At 35.6% G+C, this 23,959-nt stretch overlaps 1 protein-coding gene across 1 annotated transcript; it reads right to left on the reverse strand.

Moving 5' to 3' along the window:
• Window positions 1–351: 351 nt before the first annotated feature.
• Window positions 352–23,343, reverse strand: LOC124540126 (MTOR-associated protein MEAK7). Its single transcript, XM_047117564.1, has 11 exons — window positions 23,189–23,343; window positions 22,260–22,389; window positions 11,715–11,847; window positions 10,685–10,776; window positions 9,810–10,003; window positions 9,159–9,295; window positions 7,403–7,549; window positions 5,816–6,042; window positions 4,686–4,871; window positions 2,513–2,644; window positions 352–1,249 (listed from the first exon to the last, which is right to left on the reverse strand). The coding sequence occupies exons 2-10, from the start codon at window positions 22,386–22,388 to the stop codon at window positions 2,534–2,536; spliced, it is 1,356 nt and encodes a 451-aa protein (XP_046973520.1). The 5' UTR covers window position 22,389; window positions 23,189–23,343; the 3' UTR covers window positions 352–1,249; window positions 2,513–2,533.
• Between the last annotated feature and the right edge of the window lie 616 nt (window positions 23,344–23,959).

Below are 23,959 nucleotides of genomic sequence, written 5' to 3' on the forward strand. Positions count from 1 at the left end.
TTTCGTTCGAAGATGGCGCTGGCGTATTGGCCATACATTTGCGTATATTGTACTACCAATATATGAGCTTAAGTGATCTTAGAACCAGGCCAATCTACTTATGTCTTGACGAAACGCTTGCCTAAAATGGTTGAATAGTTTACGTAAAGACTTATTATTATTGTAACTTGTATTGACTTTAATACGTGCTCGTAACTCTTAAGCGATTGGTTTAAATACATAAATGATTCATTAAATAAACATACTAGAAGATATTCAATTGCCTACACATACAAGACACGTTTTTCTTTATACGACAGTACTATACATCCACACCATTTAATTTACATATTTAAAAAATAATTTAAACGCTAACGTAAAACAACACGATTTTAATTTAAATAAATAAATTACAAAATTTAATACAAAATTATTTAAAACGAACATTTTCTACTTTTTTATATAAATTAAATTTTATTTATAACACTATAGTGGCAACACTGATGTTACAGAGTAAAAAAAACACAAGTAAAGTCCGACCGCTGAGAGTGCTGACATCTGTCTAGACTAGAGATACTGCACGAGCATAATCAGTGCGATATGGATTAAAAAAAAAACGCAACTGTATCAAATATATTTTAGTAGACAACATCACATACATTACCCTGATCCCAATGTAAGTAGCTAAAGCACTTGTGTTATGGAAAATCAGAAGTAACGACGGCACCACAAACACCCAGACCCAAGACAACATATAAATTAATCAACTTTTCCTACACCGACCGGGAATCGAACTCGGGACCTCGGAGTGGCGTACCCTTGACAACTGGTGTACTCACCACGACCACGTAGGTTATTTGGCTATTTATTTGGCTTTGTGTTGCCAGGGTTGGTACCAATCAGTAATACTTTAATGTCGATGGTCCAAAGCGCAACGCCAGTTATTATTTTACAGGTAAAATTTATAGAGGCAATATCTATGGGCAGTGGGGACTTACCATCAGACCACCATTTACCAGTCAACCTACCTAATACAATAACATTAATTAAATCAAAAGCAACATCGAAAATTCACCTCTTCATAACATCTATTCGAAAAAAACTGTGGAGAACGTATCTCTCAGCAGCTGGACATTATTGATGAGATCTTACATTGTGGGTGCAAATCTTATCTTTCCAATTCCAATATCGAATGACTAGTCACTTTCAAGAAAATATTGCGAATAGTGCCTCGTGGGGGGCGGTAGCATCTTCACTTTCTCTGTAACAGCTGTAAAGAAACATACAGACAAAATTATTATGCAATTTTGTATTATATTTGATCAATTTATATTGGACGAGCCCAGATGGCGCAGAATGCGTGCATCTTAACCGATGATAGTGGATTCAAACTCAGGCAAGCACCACTTCATAGAAGCAATCAAATTATGAATATCCTATTCATTAATTGATGATTTCTTGTAATAGGCTATTTGACAATGCGAAAAATAAATTGTGAATTATTGTAATCAGTGTATATTATGAGTTTAAAAATTGTTATTTACTAACGAAACTTTAAAATAATATTTAATTTATTCAAAAATCAATAAATAAAAATGCATTTTTTCAAACGTTTGTCGCGTGAAACAAAACGCTCCTGATTGGCCGGGCCTATGATGAAGTCACTTTCTTGTAAACCTTGCTTTTCTACTATATGTACCACAGATCAAAATACAGCAAAGTGACGTCACCGACCCCATTGCAGCGCCATATTGTCTATGTAGCGTTTTCGCGCGTTATTTAAATATGTAATTTTTAATACGATATTTTTCGGCAAATATGTACTAGAAATAAAAAAAACTTTTACTGGTTCCTTAACCTCTATTAAATAATATAAAATGGATTTTAAAAACCAGTCAAATAGCCTATTACACTAGTATACCTCAACAACAACAAAAACAGTCTGTCAATGTCCCATTGCTGGCCTAAGGCGTCTTTCCCTTTGAGGAGAAGGATTGGAACATATTCCACCACATTGGAACACCAATGGTATGGTTGGTGGAATACATATGTGGCAGAATTTCTGTGAAAATAGACACATGCAGGTATCCTCACGATGTTTACCTTCACCGCCGAGCACGAGATGAATTATAAACACAAATTAAGCACATATATATATAGTAGTGCTTGCGTGGGTTTGAATCGGCAAGTCACGGTAGCACGCGTAAGCGATCCCGTGGCGTCCACCGAAAGACGGAGAGGATACCGCTGGCTTTTTAGTGGGTAATCCCGGTGGACTTGAGCGCACTAGGCGTCCAGGAAACCGGGGACTACCACCCCCCCCCCACTTTCCATCACGTGGGGGAAGCGCGTAGAGCGTTTTTCCAGCATAAAAAAAAGGGTTTGAACCGGCAACCATGGGTTAAGACACTGGGCCGAGTCGGCTCCGCGTACCTGATGGGGGTGGGGGTCGAAGCGTTTATCCAGCGTAAAAAAAAAGGGTTTGAACCGGCAACCAAGGGTTAAGACAGTGGGCCGAGGGGCCTCCGTGTACCTGAGGGGGGTGGGGGGCCCATTAGAGCGGCGGCGGCTCGCGGATGCCGTCGCTGTGGCGCGTACGGCCCGCCATGTCGAGGATGGCCTTGGCCTCCGGGTTCGTGTCCAGTACACTCAAGTCGCGCTCGTCCTGCACACACACAACACATTCATTTTATTATTCATTGTAAAATTTACACCAACGACTTATCATTAAAAACTTAATAATTATACTTAATATTGGACAACATCACGTAAATTACTCTGATACCAATGTAACATTGAAAACTAATGAAGATCGTCTACATCGACTCGGCCCAGAATCGAACCCGGGACCGACCGAGTGACGTACCCATGAAAACCAATTTCAACGGTGTCAAAATTAATATTTGATGTAGGTAACATTCAAGGTAATACATCTGTTTTGTTGTCCAAAATATCTTCAACCCTTTAAACAGGAAATGAATGATTAATAAAGAAATCTAGGGTCAATCAAATTCTAGAATTTGAAAGAAGCGGTGGCTGAAAATGTGTAAACAAACTAACTCACACACATTATGTCCACCGATCGTGTTCACCAGTTCATCCACCAGTTAGAACGGTAAGTGTACCGGTGTAATTTACAGGCTATGAAAGGGGTGACACTTTATTATCTTACTTTCCTAATCTAAAATTCTTGATATTAATATCAACTATAATACACTCTAAAGAAATAACACATTTCGTGATCATCTTGGGCACATTTCAGCACAGAAGCACATAAAAGCACATAGAAAAGCTAAGCGAATATCACAAGTGACTTCACAAGTACCAGGGCACCATAAGCTACGTGGCGGTCTCTAGTTCCGGCAAGTCGTCGATAATTTGAGTTTTCCCGACCAACTTGAGGAAGTTTAGCTCAGATTTGTAAGCGGTGAGCACACTGTTGCAATCCGTTATAGCTTCCGTTTCCTGGGAGGGAAAAGGGGGGATGATTAGGATAAGGAGAAAAGGGGTAAGCGACAAAATTAGAATTGTGTTTAAATATGGAATTAAAGAGTAGCTTGCGGCAAGTCAGCTTTACGCTTATTAATAATAATAATAAGATGTTCTTTAATATTGTATTAAGGGAATAAAGAAAAATATGAGCATATGTGCGTGAAATATAAAGATAAGCTGCGTGTGTGCGCGCAAGCTGCGTGTGTGTACGCAAGCTGCGTGTGTGTGCGCAAGCTGCGTATGTGTACGCAAACCGCGTGTGTGTGTGCGTAAGCTGTGTGTGTGTGCGTAAAGTGCGTGTGTGTACGCAAGCTGCGTGTGTGCGTAAGGTACGTGTGTATACGCAAGCTGCGTGTGTGTGCGTAAGGTGCGTGTGTGTGCGTAAGGTGCGTGTGTATACGCAAGCTGCGTGTGTGTGCGTAAGGTGCGTGTGTGCGTAAGGTGCGTGTGTGTGCGTAAGGTACGTGTGTATACGCAAGCTGCGTGTGCGTACGCAAACTGCGTGTGTGTACGCAAGCTGCGTGTGTGTACGCAAGCTGCGTGTGTGCGTAAGGTACGTGTGTATACGCAAGCTGCGTGTGTGTGCGTAAGGTGCGTGTGTGTGCGTAAGGTGCGTGTGTATACGCAAGCTGCGTGTGTGTGCGTAAGGTGCGTGTGTGCGTAAGGTGCGTGTGTGTGCGTAAGGTACGTGTGTATACGCAAGCTGCGTGTGCGTACGCAAACTGCGTGTGTGTACGCAAGCTGCGTGTGTGTACGCAAGCTGCGTGTGTGTGCGTAAGGTGCGTGTGTATACGCAAGCTGCGTGTGTGTACGCAAGCTGCGTGTGTGTGCGTAAGGTGCGTGTGTATACGCAAGCTGCGTGTGTGTACGCAAGCTGCGTGTGTGTGCGTAAGGTGCGTGTGTGTGCGTAAGGTGCGTGTGTATACGCAAGCTGCGTGTGTGTACGCAAGCTGCGTGTGTGTGCGTAAGGTGCGTGTGTGTGCGTAAGGTGCGTGTGTATACGCAAGCTGCGTGTGTGTGCGTAAGGTGCGTGTGTGCGTAAGGTGCGTGTGTGTGCGTAAGGTACGTGTGTATACGCAAGCTGCGTGTGCGTACGCAAACTGCGTGTGTGTACGCAAGCTGCGTGTGTGTACGCAAGCTGCGTGTGCGTGTGTGTGCGTAAGGTACGTGTGTATACGCAAGCTGCGTGTGTTTGCGTGTGTGTGCGTGTTCACCTCGTCCTTGTCGATGACGGGCTTGTCGCCGACGCCCCAGACCTCGAGGCTGCGGATGCGGAAGGAGGGCTCCTTGCTGAGCCTGCGGTAGCCGCGGTAGGTGGAGCACGACTCCGCGGACGAGCCCTCGCCGAACGGCTCCGCATTCACCCAGATGCCGCCGAAGTGGAACTGCCCGCCCATCAGCTGAGGACGATACCATCAAACTTACTGAAGAGTCGGAATAGAGATCGTTCACCAATAGGCAATACCTATTAAGTTTATTGTATATAATTGTAGTGAAGTATCTCGACTAGTGTGAAGTATCTCGACTAGAAATACCCAAAACCACAGATACATAACGTAAATAGAAATGTACAAATGGTCTAGTAATTCTTGTGTCCATGGGTTAAGGTACCATTAAATAGCCCAGATATAACTAATAGTTTTTATATTATATTATTTGCCTTAAATACGTATATAGTTATAGTACGACACAACTTAGATGTAGCATCGGTAAATGCAATAAAACCGATTACTGCCTTACTTTAATAACAGTACTTGTAAAAGCCCACTTGAATAAAGTATATTTTGATTTGATTTGATTTGCCGATTTACACAACCAATAGTAATAGCTCCCTATCGCGCCATTCGACACTATTCGTCGCTACACATTCTTGCGTCAGTTCAACCCAAAAAAAGCAAGTGCATGTAAATCGACGTGTCAAATTGACGAATATATTAGGTCATATGATATTACAAGTTATAGCGTTTGCGTAAAGATCATATTCGCATAAGAAATAAATATTGATAATTTGGGATAGCGTACTCAAATCGGATGTGATCGGTTTTACGAATTTTGCCGATGCGACATCTAAGTTGTGTCGTACCATACTTTTATCTTGACGGAAAAACATATACATGATAGTCCTTGTTTGTGTTAAAATCACGAAAATTTTCGCGAGGACATAGGCGGTGAAGGAAAACATCGTGAGGAAACCTGCATTTATCTAATTTCATCTAAATTCTGACACATGTGTATTCCATCCACCAACATTGGAACAGCGTGCTGGAATAAGTTCCACACCTTCTCAAGGTGGCCTTAGCCCAGCAGTGGGAAATTTACAGGCTGTTAACGTAACGTAACTCACCAAGCCATTAGGTAAGGTCTTCGTATGATGATTCATGTATTGGTAATGATCATTATAATTAGTCGCCGGGTAGATCCTCATTTTGGGTGCACAGGTGAACAGGAACGACTCGTCCGTGCCGGTGAAGTTGGGACCGAAGGCCCAGGGTGCAGGGGCGAAGCCTCCGAATATGTAACCGCTGGAATCTTCGATTATTATTATGGATGGCCCTTGCTCTATGATACGACCTGAAAAAACAATAATTTCTATTTATTTATCATTTCCTATCATATGATATGCAAATGGTAAGTGGTTACCACCATCCATAAACATTTAAACTATCGTTGTAACAAATATTTAATCAATCTTTCTCTTAAAAAACCGCATCAAAATCTGTTGCGAAATCGTCATTTTACAATTAAGTGAAGCTATCACCGTTTCGGAAAGTAGATTCTACCGAGAAGAACCGGCAAGAAATTCAGTAGTTACTCTTTTTTAACATTTAAAAAATACAAAGTCAAGTGAGTTAAATACAATTATTTAAATTAATGTATTCTGCCTGGAAGTCAACAGGTATTAACTCGACGCTTTTTTATCATCTATAGAATCTTGTATCGAATAATATGCCTTTTTCACCAAACTTTTTTATAAACGATTTGAATTTACGGAACGGCAAAGTTAAAATGTCTGTGGAATTTTATTATAGAAATGGATACCTTACCCCAAGAAAGATTTATTGACTTTGCTCAGCTTATCCTTACTCCTAGTGCACATACAATGATTATCACTGATTTTATCAAAGTGATCAATGTTACTGTGAATATACGTAATATTGTTGTAAATATACTGTGACACAACAGTATTCCTATTTTGTCAAAAACATCCCGAAGAGAGTCTCTAGCTCTCGTAATATGAAAGATCTAAGCATACATAGGGACAGACAGCGGTAAGCGACTTTGTTTTATACTATGTAATGATAATTAATATCACACACACACACATACACACACACATACACACACACACTCACACACACAAACACACACACACGCACGCACAAACACACATACAAATACCCATACACTTGTGAATATTCTCTTGTCACAAACGTCAACAACTTTCTTTAGACCCACTTTATTTTGCTATCCACTTTGTTAAATATATTATATTAAACACTATATATTGTAACCTTTGTGGTCATAGTCTTCATGAAATTTAAAAAACTGTACAAATATAATCTGTATACGCTGTTGATTGACAGTAACAGCCTGTAAATTCCCACTGCTGGGCTAAAGGCCTCCTCTCCCTTTGAGGAGAAGGTTTGGAACATATTCCACCACGCTGTTCCAATGCGGGTTGGTGGAATTCACATGTGGCAGAATTTCTATGAAATTTGTCACATGCAGGTTTCCTCACGATGTTTTCCTTCACCGCTGAGCACGAGATGAATTATAAAGACAAATTAAGCACATGAAACAGCGGTGCTTGCCTGGATTTGAACCCGCAATCATCGGTTAAGATGCACGCGTTCTAACCACTGGGCCATCTCGACTCATGTTTGTTACAAATAAATAAATATAAATCTGTTGATTACAAATAAATAAATACCGGTCATAGTGGAGAAGGATTCGCCGTGTATGTGCGTGGAGAACAGGAAACGCCACTTGTGCTGGAACTGCTGTGGCAAGTGCGCGTTGATCCACACGATGTGCGACAGGTCGATGAACGCCGGGTAGTCCGGCATTGGGTCCAACCCTGGGGGGGGGCATACAAAGCCAGTTATGACCTGTATCTGTTTATAAATTTTATGTAATAAGTATGTTAGTTTAGTAAGTAAGTAAGTTTTTTTTTCATTTGTTTTTATTTTTAGTTAATTTTGTTAGAATTTTATAGAGCTAAAGAGCGACCTATAGTACGAATTCGTTCATGTACGATTTATTTCGATTGATCTGAAATAATTTCCTTCTTTTTATACATTTTTGGAAAACGAAGAAAAAGGTTATGTTTTTAAAATAATCCGCAGGCCAAGTTTCATAAAGATTTATTTTAGTTATTGAGGAATTTTTGGGGAATATAATCAAAAAAATATTGAATTAAATTCATTTTCCGTCTCGCATTTTTAAATTTGGACCGATAATAATTATTTAAATATTGACAAATATCCAGTGCTTAATCGTTTTATAAAACAAGAAAAAAAATAGTTTTTAATTGAAACGAAAAGTTGCATTTTTGACAAATTTTGGAAAAAAAAACTAAAAAACGTGATAACTAAAAAATGGTTCACTTTTGGATCATGCATTAAAATTATTGCAAATAGTCACACCTATCACCTCCTAACGGATATACGTCGAGTTACCAATAACCCTGTATATTTAAATTTAAAGTTATGATTGTATTGCGTATTACTAGTTGCGCCCGCGCCTTCGAGCACGTTTTAAATTCTAAAATTAAAGTAGCATAAGTCACTCCTTATTACATCAATTATCTACCAGAAAAAGTCGTATCAAAATCGGTGCAGCCGTTCCAGAGTACATTGTCTTTTTTTAATAACTACAGATTAAAATAATAGATTACATTACAACAACGATAAAAACGTCGTAATAATGAACAAAGACTATTTACTCTAATGGCATTTTTTTTATGTTATAGCTATGCGAATTAGCAAATGGGCCGACTAATAGTAAGTGGTCACCACAGCCCATATGGAACGGCGCTGTGAGAAATATTAACCTTACATCGCCAATACGCTACCAACAGGGCCGTATTTAGGGGAGGGCAACCGCCCTGGGGCCTCCACATTAGTGGGGGCCACAGTTTTCAGCAAGTTAACAAATATCGAGATATAGGCAAATTATAATAATGTTTAAATAAAACTAATTATAACGGATGAATCGCGTATATTAATTATTTTTAAACATCCCGACGTTTCGAGCACTTTGCAGTGTTCGTGGTCACGGGTAGACATTGTCTACCCGTGACCACGATAATATACGCGATTCATCCGTTATAATTAGTTTTATTTAAATGTGTAATAATCGCGAAAATTTAAGACAACATTATAATAATGTTATTGTTTAATATTTTAAAAGTTACCAATACAAATAAATAAATCATAGCTTACTGATTGAAATAAAAAAAGTAATTAATTCATGATAATATAATTATTAGGTTGTTCACGCTTCAGTTTGTCTAGGGCCCCCACTGCTTTGTGGCCCGGGGGCCTCCAGACCTGTATATCCGGCTCTGGCTACCAACTTTGGGATATTATATCCCTTGTGCCTATTGGAGCACCACAGTACTGACTTGATCTTTATCCATCCAGTATATTTGAGAAAAATATTATTATTGTAGTTAATATACGTACCGTCAGGTCCGGGCAGTAAGGAGGGCGCGGCCGGCGGGAGGGGGGTGGGGCTCTCGTCGCCTGCCCTCTTGTTGATCCCGTACAAGTTCACGTATACCAACTCAGCCACTTGTTTCAGCAGAATATTTGACTGAAGCCTGGAATTATAAAGTACTAGTAGCTATGTCGTTTATCGGAGTTCAAATTTGCTTCATACCAAATTTCATCAAATTCGGCTCAGCGGTTTGACCGTGAAAGAGCGATACACAGACAGACATACAGAATTACTTTGACTTTTATAATATTATATAATATAGATTAACAGGGATTGTTCACGTGGATTTATAAGGTTCTAATGTTATGTTTATATTGATCCAAGCATCTAATGGATTTAATATTAGAAATGACACAATATCGTTAACTACAAAACAGCTCTTATCTGATAAAAGATCACTCCCTGCTACCATACTAGCTCATGTAAGCAGAACCCGGGACCTCGGAATGGCGTACCCATGAAAACCGGTGTTCACGACTCGACCACTAAGGTCATTTATTTTGTTGTATTATATAAAGTAGCCTTACGAGAACTACATATTCAATCTTATTGACTCAGTTCTTAAAATGAGAATTAAAAAACATAATCTCACCTAACCTAACCTAACCCAACCTTACCATTTCGAAAGCTGTTGCGCCGTGCAATGTTGGGGCGATTCCGTATCACCGCCGACGGACGCCGCGACTGCTTCACCCAGGGCCTGCACGTGCGACGCCGTCGCCCTGAACCCCTTCTCTATCCATGTCCTCGCTCGTTTCGATGACGACGATTTCACTATCTTTATATACGTCGACACGATGCTTTCACAGTACTGTGGAGAGGGAGATTCGTTTATCAGGACATGATGGTCATACTCAAAGCCCTCTTTCCCATTGGGCACTTTGGGCAAGTGCCTAGGGCTCCGCGATCGATAGGGGCCTACTCAGATCAAATAATTAAATATAAAAAAATGTGATTGTTAATAAAATCTATAATCTTGTTTATCTACTATATCTATTCTAACAAATTAGTCCTTGTCGAAAATCCAATAGGAGCCTCATTATCCTAACATGCCCAGGACCTCTAAAATGTTAGAGACGACCCTGGTCATACTCCTGATCAGTCCCTATCATGGCTGACATTATAATTTGTGAAACAACTCCATAGGAGGTACTACATAGTGATCAAATATCAACGCATCAAATCAAATCGAAATATTCTTTATTCAAGTTCATAGAACCACTTTTGAATCGTCACATTACAGATTTTAAATTTAAAGCTACCACCGGTTCTATCGAGAAGAACCAGCTAGACAGTAGAACTCTTTTTCAACATTTATAAACGTAAGGACAAAAATACAATCTCATATATATATAATACATCCTGCCTGGAAGTCAACAAGGTTCCTTTATCAATAGTTTCAAAATTCCTAAAAAATCTTTTGAATAGAAAAGAAGTTTTGCGGGAGATTTAGTTAAATATGTAAACAATTAATTATTAAATACAAACTAACCTCTTTTAAAAGCTGGAAGGGCAGTTCGACATCCTCGTTGTAGTCCATGCCGAGACAGTTGTATGTGACCATCATTCTTTCCTCGACTGTACCTGTAAACATTTTGACAAAGATATAGTAACAAATTAAGAATGCATACATAAAATATGACATAACATGACATTGGGTAGTATTTCTAATTTGCTAGCGTAATTAAAAAAGGTCGTCAATGTCGAATAACCGTACGCAGTCATCCAAGACAGACTAGATATGATTTATTCTCGAACAAAGGCATCTGTTAGAGGGAAGTGGGTTGCTTTGATACTTTTTATTTATTTAGACCACAGCCACGTCACCATAGACAAACTTTAATAGCCAGTGTAGCTACAGGCACAAGGGACATAACATCTTAGTTCCCAAGGTTGGTGGCGCATTGACGATGTAAGGAATAGTTAATATTTCTTACAGCGTCATTGTCTATGGGTGATAGTGACCACTTACCACCAGGTGGCGTATATGCTCGTCCGCTAACCTTTACCATAAAAAATAGCCCACATCTGGGAACAAAAATGTATCACCCTCTTTTTTAAGGGGTAGGTTTTTTCGAATGCTTTAATTTGAAGAAACTGTATTATACTTCACCAACAAATATGTGGAGTTTTCTCTGGTGGTAAAGATGAATGCCAGACATTAGATACCACAGAGTTGTTCTACAACTAGTAGTCGCTCGCGGCTTCGCTCACCTCTTAGGGTATTGTTTGTCGTGTGTCAGGCAAAAAAGTAGCCTATGTCCTTTCTTGGAGTAGAAGTTTGCTTCATACCATAATTCATCAAATTCGGTTGAGCGGTTTGGTCGTGAAAGAGCGACAGTCAGACAGACAAAGTTCCTTTCACATTTTAGTATTAATATAGATGTTATGTAAATTATGCCTGCTGTTACACTGGCTCACTCGACCCATTAAATCAGATCAAATATGTACTAAATATGGCTGTTTGTCGGTAGAATGTGTGATGAGAGAGCAGTACCTACCCAGACCGATATTACACTTACCACGAACATTGTAAACATATAGTTCAGCGAATCGATTGAACTCAACGGTAGCTGTCTTCTGTTGTCCGGAACCGAATAAGAAGTTTGTGAGATACTGCGCTAGCCTCGGATCTATTTGTGGACCCCAAAATTTCTGCAAAGAAAAAAGGACTCAAAAAAAGAACATGACACTTCTAAAATATTCTCTCTCTATTAATAAAAATGTTTTCTACGTCCTAACCCGCAGCGATTATCATATACATTATACTACTTTTATATGGATATTATTAGAAAATAGCCGGTGTCTATTGCAGTTTCAAAAATTGTATACACGTTACCTTCGATGTCTAGTCGCGAGTTTCATCAAAGTGAATAAAGCACTTCTGTAGAATTTTTTTAAGGCTCGCCGTCAGACAAGACTCAGCTCCGGATGCGACATTCATACAGAAATGACACACTACTGGGCCAAAGTATACCGGACCCTATGTCCAAAATCAACGGCCACGGTAGCTGAGGCTGCCGAAGAGGTATTACCCGGATAAGGTGGGAAACCTCGAAGCTAGTTGACTTAAGGTAAGTCAGACAGACCAAAATTTTGGGTCATTTAATCAGTTTTCATCGTAAAATCGCTTAACAGACAAAATATTAGTATTGTATTTCCGAAAAATGTACTAAATTTGTGTCAAACTTTCATAATGTTTGGATATTTCAGTCAAAAACATCTCGGTATATAGGCCAAGCTGTCAAACATTATTTACAAACGTGTTTTCATAAAGTTCATTGTTTATGTTCAGTTTTGATGGCGTACTAGTTTTATATTTAAAATTCGTTCAAGATATTCCAGAACCCTCATAGCAACAGAGTACCGCGAGTATGGTTGTCGTCATAAAATAAAGTAATACAGCTTTTTCCAAAGCTTGAGGAAACCATTTAGAACCTGCCCTAGCTAATGGGGTAAACCTTGATTATCTTTCAATATACCACCATAACTATAATAACCTGCTTTGAGTTGGAGCCTAATTGGTTCATAATAGCTAATATAAAGTATTAAATTACCATTTGTATGTTACTTCCGTTTATTTATAAGTACCTACTTCAATATGTTTTTGGAACATATTAATAAGGATTGGGGTGCCTCGGAAAGCAAGTAAAGCTGTCAAACCTACGTGTACTTTTTCCTACGTCTTTTCTTTTCTTTTATTTTGATTTTTTATAAGTTTGTCAGTTTATAGATTACAAAAAAATACATATATTTGGATATCTAAAAATCACCTTTCAAAAATATATTAATACTATTAATTTTCACGAATAATTACACCAGATACTATAATAATAAAAACCTATGACGACATAAATCTCGATCCTTAAATATCATAAAGTAATTTGCGTAATTCACCTATAAAATTTAAATAGATATACCAAATTCGTTCGACTACAAACTTTTCACATTTCTCATAATTGAAATGCAATCATAAAATGGATTTTTTTCTCGTAATTCACCATTAAACCACAGCCGGTGATAATATTTTATCAATTTAAATATAAAAGCATTTCACTTATCAAAAGCATTCCAATTTAAAATTGATTAACAAGAAAAAACCAAGTCGAAACTCGCGCGCGCAAATATTTACGTCAAAGGCGTGGTTTTCTTCAATCTTAGTCCATAACAATGGATTATCTGCATTTCAGTCTGTGGCCACGAAACCTGAGATAACATATGGAATAAGACCTGTGCAATACACGTCCTCATAGGAAAATGGTAACCATTTTTGTGAAAGGCTTCACAAATACATCATTGTAATGAAGATTGACTGTAGTTGACGAATATTGTTCAAATCAAAAACTTAGAATATCAAATAAACTAACAGCCAAGGAGCCAAGATGGCTGAGTGATCAAAACGCGTGCATCTTAACCGAAGACCGCGGGTTCAAACCCAGGCAGACACCACTGAATATTCATGTGCTTAATTTGTGTTTATAATTCATCTCGTGCTCAGCGGTGAAGGAAAGCATCGTGAGGAAACCTGCATGTGTCATATTTATTATAAATTTGGAATTGAAAAACTTGGAACCTTCCTTTTTCCAAATCTTCTCCTTAAAAGGAAGAGGAGGTCTTAACTACTGGGCAGTGTGAAATTTATAGGCTGTTGTTGTTGTTGTGTTGTTACAGCCAAGTGGACGCCACTTGGCTGTAACAACACAACATATTTATTGTTAAGATCAATTTTAGTTGAGAAATATGAATTTGAGGAGTAACTGTTTAAATTTGCAGGGGCTCAAGAAGCGACCCTGCAATGTATTTTAACCTCGCTATCTCTAAAACAAAGAATAAATGACGCTCAAAATTATTAACAGGCACACTTGATCCAATTTTAGAATAGCTAATCAAATTTAAATTAACTAATTTAGCTTTATTCCGACCATTGATAGCCAATTGAGTATAAGCGATTAATGAGCTTTCAGATTAAAACCAAATAATCCAATCGATCTTGAAACATCACTACAAAAATTGAAGGTTTAATCTTTTTTAATGACTTTCATTTGTGAGGAGATTTAGGGATACAATGGTTTAATCTTACACGATAGTTTTAAGAGCATCAAAATATTTCAGCGATGTACAACCTTGTATTCCATAAGTATCTTCTACTAGATAAAAAAATAATAAAACTGATTGTCACACAAACGCACAGCCGAAACAGACGAAATTTTGCAGTTATTTTTTTATACTATATAGATGAGCAATCATAATGATTTTTTCAATCAAATCGACCAAAATTCTTGAGCGCAGATGAAATTTATATGTAAATCAATTATAATGTAATATGAAAATCGGCATAAGGTAGCTAACAGCTACGGGTATGGCATAATTTCCTTCAAAAAGGACAGGGCTCTTACCCAGCACAAACGTACCAAACGTTTTGGTATATATATGGGTACAATAACGAATCTGATGACCAATTCTTGGCCAATATTTGTCCAACAAAATCGTCCAATAAGGGACCATCGATTTATATTTAACGATTCAAATCGCGTATCATAATCGCTCGCTTCAAGGCTCGCTGTATTATAGTCCAACATTTTTCCCGGCATTGTTCGATAAGAAAATAAACAATGTTTCCGATCCCAAAGATTCGGTAAATTTGTTTACGTTCGAACGATGAATTTATGCTTCCATTAGTGATTTAGATTTATACGTAGATTGTGTACCTGCAGTTTGTCTACACGAACAATCTACCGATTAGTTTATTTTATTACTTCGGTGGTTTTCTTTCTTTTAAACGATTACTGGTCGTTAAGTGTCACATGGGGTAAATTGAATCTGCTTTTATAACGCGTCAAGTGTAAGTTGGCGTGTGGCAAAAACATTTACTATTTTTTTTGTTCATTTATATCTTATTTGTTTTATTTACCTTTATTAAGAAAACTTACCCAAAATCTATTAAAAATGAGACGTAGAGAACTATTTTCTAGGTAGATATTGGTAAAATAAACAAAAAAGTGGCAAAACAAAGGGTGTAGCAGGTGCTGCAACAGGAACGCCAACTTATACTTGACAGTCTATAGCGTCAATCGGCACGTAAAACTAAACTCATAAGGAGTATTTAATTACTACATACATACGTTTCTATGTATGTAGATAATATCCACATGTATCTAACAAGACAACTATTTCAGAAACTATTGTTAATGGATATTATTCATAAAGAAATATACATTACAATGGATACATATATACATAGTTAAACATGACGTATTCACTTTAATTAGTAGTGACGAAGACCAATCTTTTCGTATATTCGTATATGTAACAAAGATTGTACAAATATTGCTTAAAATTTCTTATTAAAATAACCTATTGCAGTGCACAATGTAATTAATACTGTTTGATTTTTAGGCAAGTACAAGTGTAACAGTATTTATTAACAAGCTAAATAAGATAAATATGTTATTCCGATTTATTTTGAACAAAAAACCCAAAAAAATCTAATTTTTCAAAAATATTTACTAGTTACAAATTGGTGCATCAATGGACCAATCAGGATACTCCATTAAGTAAGATCAATTAAAACGGAGTCGATATTTAACCAATCAAAATCAAAATCTATAATTCAAAAATGGAATTACAAATTCCTGAAGCAGCTGTAAATCACACAGGAATCAAACACACATTCCGCATAGATTAATCAAATGGCGAATCATTAACAATTCCTATATCCGTTATAATTCAGCTCAACAATCGGCTAATGGGTCACGTATGGTTTTGACGGGAACACGATCGAATCAATCATCGTATTTGATTGTTCTGTTCAATTCCAAAGTGCTGACCGCTGTGACGTCAAATGCAACGTGGACTGTTTATAATCTGTGGTTAATTTATATGAGAGTCGAAATAGGCGCCTAAATATGAAGCGATTAGTCAGAATATAGAAACCTTGGAACTATATGTTGATACAGAATCCTGTTACACGAAAACATAGCTTTGGAATGGATTGGAGAATATCGAAGCAATACCGGCAGTATTTTGGTATTGGTTTAACAATAATTTCGCTAACTGACATCGGATCGATTTTCACTTTTGATGGCATATTGATAAGAAAAAAATCCTATCGACATATATAAGCGGTTTTTTATATCTTGATTAGTTTTTGAAACAATTTTATGGTCTTATCGTCGATAAGTTACACAGGTTTACATTTTTTACCGCGTTTTTTGTGCTCATAGCTCATAATTGAGCTACATAGGTAACAACATTATAGATATACCATGGCAGACTAGCATTAAAACAAAAATTAGTAATTATACGTAATTTTTCAAATAAAGATCCGTAATTCACTTGATTTTTACTGAATAAACTTAGCCTTTGCATTGAATTGCACTTGCTGAATTATTTAGGGGGTTCGCTGAGGTCTTGAGTCTCCTAATCCCGTGCTGTGAACTCTCAATACTATATCTTCACAAACCATTAGAAGCGATCCTCAATCATACAAATACGTCCAATAAATTTTGTTCCAAATTTTTACCCCTAAAAAATCAAAGCTCAAGTGAAGTTACTTGGTACCTTGCAGCAGGTAGTCTTGTTAAGACCATTAACAAGACTAAAGATACCTCCATGTGCCATCATGTGCTCCTTGTATCAACTAAAGCCTACGTAATTATGTGAATATGTCTATGACTCCAGGGTTTTATAGTCATGTCAAATATTTCTGATAATAACCACGTCGTGTGAATAATAATCGCACCTCGACTCTTAGCTTCCTGAACGGCGAGCTATTGTTAAAACAAAATAGCCGCATACCAGTACCGTCTATTTTAACACCGTTTTACACCTCAGCGTCGATTTAGCGGCAGTAAATCAAAACGAACGATTCAAGGATTATGACGGACCAATTTAATTTTTAACTTGATTAAACTGTTTTGAGGCTTTATTAGTGTAATTAAGGGCCGACATTTTAATAACGAAATTTATGGCTTTTCTCTTTGCAAATTGACTAAAAGTAAATGTGAAGTAACAGCATGTAAATGCTGGGCTAAGGAATCTCTTTTTGAGACGATTTGGACCAAAGTCAAAGTCATAAATCTTTATTCTATACAGAAGTGTTACACTTGCTTATCACTTATTGTTTATCTACCGTTTCAGAATTTAATACCTCGGACCTGAGAAGAACTAGCGAAGGAAACTCAGCAAGATTTTTTTTAATGTATTTTTTTACAACTATTGATTTCCTTCAATAACAAAAAACATAATTTAGTTATTTGAAACAGTTTGGAGGCGATTGTCTCATTGGCAAAACCTTAAGGTCGAATCTTATTTCACAAAACGAAGGTGGATTAGTAGCAGTTTGGCAGATTTTCATCGAACACATATCTTAAATATTTTATTCTGTAACCGCCGAGCGTAAGATGAATTATAAAGACAAAGGGTACATACAGATCTTTCGCGACCTATTTTGTACGATAACGTATATTTTTTTTCCACTTTACAATTTAAACATCATAGAGTTCCAAGTCAACCAAAAAAGATGAAAAAATAAAGACAAATCTATTTTCTAAATGACACATTTCACAGGTAACACAAATATACAACCTCTTTATTTTTGAAGTCGGTTAAAAGACCATAAAACAACATTTACGTGCTAAATGTTATTATGAAATTAACGACTTTTTAGCTGAAAGCACGCCTTCGAAATTAAACCATCGCCTCCAAGCGCTTCAAATATAAATAACTAGCAAAACTCGCGGCTTCGTCCGCATGAAATTCAGATTGTGACGAAAATGCTTCGATAACTTGTGTACCACACTTAATTACCCAACATGGGTAATATGGTCATGAGCAACTTTAAGGGCTGAAAAAGTTATGAAATTTCATCAATTTCAGCAATTTAGAGGCTTAGACATGAAAGCATAAAGACAGACAAAGATACTTTCGCATTTATAATATTAATATATTTTTATTATACAACAACAGCAGCCTGTAAATTTCCCACTGCTGGGCCAAGGCCTCTGCCTTTGAGGAGAAGATTATAAAAAATATATCATAAAATAATCCCATTCAAATGCAATGATTCTTCTCCAAACTGAACAGTTTACTTTCCATACCGTTGGTAGTGAAGACAACGTATTGATAAAGATAGAATATATTGAACTAGTAGTCAACCGCAATTTCGCCTGCGTTTCAGAGTGTTGCTTGTCATGTGTCAGCCAAAAAAGCCAATTTCCTTTCTCGGAGTTCAAGTTTCCTTCATACCAAATTTCATCAAATTCGGTTCAACAGTTTGGTCGTGAAAGAGCGAAGGACAGACAGACAGAGTTACTTCCACATTCATAATATTAAAATAGATAGTAAGGTGGATAATAGTTCCGTTTTTAAAGTAAAAATAAACTCTTATGCAGTGACGCTCTTGCTTGTAAAATTAATTTAAATCGTTTAAACTAATACTAAGACGATAAAAATGTATTTAAATGCTCGTAAAGCCGCTATCCGGCGCTTGATCTATTTGGGATTTTGTTGAAGATAATTATCAACATCGTTTTCAGCTACATTTTCATTAAAATGGTCGTATTGCGTTTCTTTTTCATTGCAACAATTGCAATAATAAGAACGCAACAATTGAGTGAACCCAAATGTCCCATAAGTTTTTTTGGGATTTAGCAATTTTGGAAATTCTATTATTGATGTTAGATTTATGTAAATGCTTGTAGTTGAAAAGGGTACAGCACTAAACCAAAAAGGGAGTCTGAAAATAATAGAAATTTATGTTACGAACATAAGAAAAATTAAGCAATCACATGATTGCTCAGTAGGAATGACCTGAGTACATTCTACAAAGAATTATATAAATATGATAAATTGAAATTATCCCTTCCGACATTTTTTTGGCTGCGACTGTGTCTAGCCGGTTTTGTTACTATTTTATTATGATTATATTGGACGAGCAACTGGCCTACCGGAAGACCAATGGAAATGTATTAGAAACGTCTCATGAGAATTGAATATTTCTCCGTATATTAACCATTTCTCATATCGCCAATATGCCTTGGGAACTAATAAATCCCTTGTGAATGTGTGCGGCTGAATATCTGATAACAACCAACCCAGACAGAGTTTCACAAAGCACTCTCTGACATAAAACTGCTTAACGGATTTGGGATCATTTGAAAAATATATAACTTATACACTATTTGCATCGTCGCTTTAATTATAAGGACGCCTGTTGTATCTTATGGTAGGTCTACATAACACAGACTTGGCACAGACTTCTTTTGAATTTTGTCTGTGCAACTTAGCAGCACAGGCAAAAGTCCGTGTATTAGAAAAGTCTGAGGTTTGCTTATTACTTATATACCATTACGTATATTTTACTTTTTGTATAATGAAGTGTAAAGTTAATATTGTAAAATACCTTCCGGTATACATAGTATAAATATATAAACGCATTTAACGATTTGTAACTAAAATAGAGTTTCTCGGAAACTAATCGCGAAGATCATTGAGAGCCAGATTTAGCGGCGACAATGTGTGCAATGCGCAATACACATTTGTTAATACAAATCTAGATGTAAGAAACAAGTAACCAGGAAAACTTACAGCAGTGACTATAGCACAACGCGCTCGAATACAAGTAATATGCCAATCACCCCTCCAAAATTTTCAATACCTACTTGACCATCTTTACTTGACAAGCATTTGATAAGTAACCTAGTATTGTTGTGTTTGGCAAGGATAAGTGGGCCAGTGTAACTACAGTTAAAAGAGACATATCTTAACTCGCCAAAATCGATGGCGCATTGGTCTAATTTAAGGAATATTTATTATTTCTTACAATTACATAGCCCATTTGAAAATTCAAAGGCTTTTGGACATAACAGCATCAACAGACAAGTGCTGAAACTAACGTAACAATTTCCAACTTAACACCGGTTATAAACAAAGCATTATAAAAATAGTTTTTATCACCATATTCGACATTTGATTGGCTGAAAGACATTCATTAAATTATTCGACTAAATACAAGAGTAGCTACACGGATTTATCGAGTACTAGCTTTTGCCCGCGACTTCGTTCGCGTGGACTTCAGGTTCGTCCCGTCTAGTCTAGTAATCGCTTAAAATCGCTTCGTAAATAAGTCATTATTTCTCGTACAAAGTAAAGGATAAAAAATGGTTATTGTGGGTTATTCCTAAGAGATAAACATGTACCATCACGGACTTTTTTGTAGATCTTTTTAAGTTGTACAATACTGTAGTACATCGTTTTGATCTATCTTGTAGGATTCAGTCAGCGTTTGCAATGTAAGCGCAAAAAATGTGTTTTTTTTACGACCTCACATTAGAAACCTCAAAAATTGTAGCCTATGTGTTATTCTGATGTATAAGCTATATTGTGGTAAAGTTTCATTCAAATCCATTCAGTAGTTTTTACGTGAAAGAGTAACAAACATCCATACATCCATACATACAAACTTTCGCCTTTATAATAGTATCGAGTATAATACCCGTTTAAGAAGTTAAACGAATCAATTAGGTAACAGTCCTGAGGGTATATAATATCTGTATAATAAATATTCAATGAAAAATTAATTCACATGATAATCTTCAGGCAAACTTGCCTGCTGTTATATTCTGTAAGAACTCGCTTTGTATCTCTTATTTTATGGGATAGGTGGCATACGAGCAGGAGGCTCACCTGATGGAAAATTATTACCATCGCCCATAGACATCTGCAACACCAGGGGTATTGTTGGTGCGTTGCCGGCCTTTACTTTAACACTCTTTCTTTGAAGGTTCTTAAGTTGTATCGGTTCAGGTTCCACAGATTGGTTGTGCGAGAATTATTTAAAAAATTTCACGGTTATACGCTGTATGCGTGCGTGTATCCATTAAATATTCGGTTCAAGTTTATTCTTACAAAATAACACTACTGTTTTTATTATCTATGCTTGTAACTAAAACCGCGCCAAAAATTTCAAATTTCGAAATCATTCTGAACACATTACATCTGACATTAAAAAGGTCGCTTCATTCGTTCGAAAACTTGACAGAACTAAAAAACAAATATACTTCAATATTTAAAAAAAAAAAAAGAAAAACTGTCATCAACCACAAACCTCACGAGTTAAACTAACAATACATATAGGTAACAAAATAATATTAATCACAAGTTCCTTGTGTTAAATTGAACAAAATTAAAACACAAAAACATATTAAAGCATGTGATAACGAAATCAATGAAATAATGAAAATAAACAAACAAAGTGTTATAAAAATCATCTTTTAAAAGAAATCATAGTTAATTTAAACACAAAGAAACAATATATAAAAAACATTACATTCAAGTATCAAATTATATATCTATATGTTGATATGATAATTAAGATACTTGGATATAATATGTATGGGTTTGCATTAGTGACATATATTAGTTTAAATATATACTAGCACTCAGCAGTCACTATGTAACTGCTGAAAAAACGAATTACAATAAATTTACTTTTTTTTTGTTTTCTTTAATTACTGGATGCCGTTTGAAATTTTTAAAAGGTCCAATGATACTAATTATAACAAAAAGGAACCATGTTATCATATAAATATGCTGAATACAAAATTTTCTTACTTCTAATATTAAAATTATATTTATTAAGGCATCGGCAACTTATATATTTTAAAAATATTTTAGTAAAAATTACTCATGAAAACAAATTAATTGTGTGAAGTAATTTTTTTTATTAATTAATTTTCATGTTTTGTGATATTTGAATACCTGAATAATTATTTTTATATATTTTTATTAAAAATAATTTTGACGTGTGATACTTAAGTAAATAATTACTTTTAATTTTGAAATCAACATTAATTATATGGAATTGAAAAGTTGATTAATATTTATAACAATGATATCTACAATCACAGAAGTTTTGTTTAATATATCTGGAATAAAATTTCTATGAGTTATACAGTATGTTGTAATTAAATAACTTAATATAGTCACTAAAACAACCCAATAAGAAAAAAAAAATGAAATAAAAATGAACACACTTCTAATGACACTGCGTCTACTTTGCCACTCACGATGAGATCCTCCTCACGGATCCTCTCGGAGTTCTTACTGGCTGCTCGGAAGGTGGCCGCGACATACTTCTGTTCGTCCTTAGTCAAGAGAGTACATTTTGCAGCCAGCTTCTTGCTGGTGTTACCCATTCTATAACAATATAATAATATTATAACTACAGGTATTTTTACTGAAATTCACTATTCCAAATTTAAATCTATCATTTAAAAATGTTTTTCAATCTGTATAAAAAAAAAACTACAATAACAAATTTTAAACACATTCAAACAAAAATTAGATAGATTTCTTGTACACTAAGTTATAGAACTGCTTGTGCACTAAGTTATAGAATCTTTTATTTATCTATTGTTATCTAAAAGTTAATTTAATATTATTTGTTATTATTTTATTTTGTAAAATTCTAAATATATTTTTCGTAAAGTATTAAATTATCTCAAGCAAAACTTCGTGAAAAAATATAAATGATGAGTTATAATATAAGTGAAATTTTTGAAATGGTACTTCAATTTCTAAGATAATTATTTCGAGCCAATCACTATTATGCAAATTGAAGTAGAAGTCACGAGTGATAAGGATTTTCCTTGAAAAGATTTTTGTTCTTTTAATTAAATTTAGGTACCATTAAATAAAATCTGTTTACATAGTAAAATATTTCTTAATGCGGAAAACCAGCTACGGATCATCTTTTAAGTTATCGTTCTAAAAATATAATAAAAAAAAAATTACCTTAGTACACAAAACAAACAATTAATTATTTATATGTCATCACAAACGAAAACTTTTAATTTACAATATATTTCTTTAATATTAAGTGTCTAATTTACAACTAACTAAATTTTAATTTACATTATAAAGATAACATTGGACTAATCAATAACAATTTTTGCTTATCAAATTCGTCAAATTTACGAATGTCGGATGAGGTTACCTGTCAACTTTTTTTTTTATTTACTTTTTCTATCACTGATAACGACTCGAATGCCACGGTCGTACTCTCCACTCTAAGAAACAACTTGCGTCACACGTCGCGTTACAGCAACTGCCGTTTGCCGTCTTACTTCTAATTCTTATCGCGCTAAATTTTGGGCTGGAAATAAACCGCCACGCAATGTAAATATTTAAACCTTATTTTAGCACTAATAGTAGTTTAATAAATATTTAAGTACCTAGTAACGTGATTTTTCACGTAATCAGAAATTAATAATTCTAATTATAAATAAAAAGATAAAAACATTTTTAATTGTATAAAACCATTATTCATTGACAATAATTTATTCATATAAAATTTTGTAAAATCAAAGATTAAGAGTACTCAAAATATTTTTACAATTCTAATAATTGACCTGACGGTAGTTATACATTTTCAATAATAAGAGTTACAAACGAATGAAACGAACGTGTCAGATAATTTAGTCAATATAATCAATTATAATAAAATTTTAATGTTTTATATGGTGAATATGTTGTAATGTTGCGCATATGATGTTGTCAATAAATAATAAACAGTGAAGCGGCGGATAAAATAGCAATTTGTAATTATTGTGTTTATCAAGTGTTAATTAAACTATATAATGTACAAAATTTTTTGAACTCTCTCGTCAAGTTTTATATAGTTTCGTAATATCTTCTCCTTAATCTTAACGTTATAATAATGAGAATTATGAAATATTTTACATTTACTAACCAATAATTAATTAAA

The sequence above is a fragment of the Vanessa cardui genome, chromosome 24 (assembly GCF_905220365.1).
Source record: "Vanessa cardui chromosome 24, ilVanCard2.1, whole genome shotgun sequence".
Taxonomy (NCBI): Eukaryota; Metazoa; Arthropoda; class Insecta; order Lepidoptera; family Nymphalidae; genus Vanessa; species Vanessa cardui.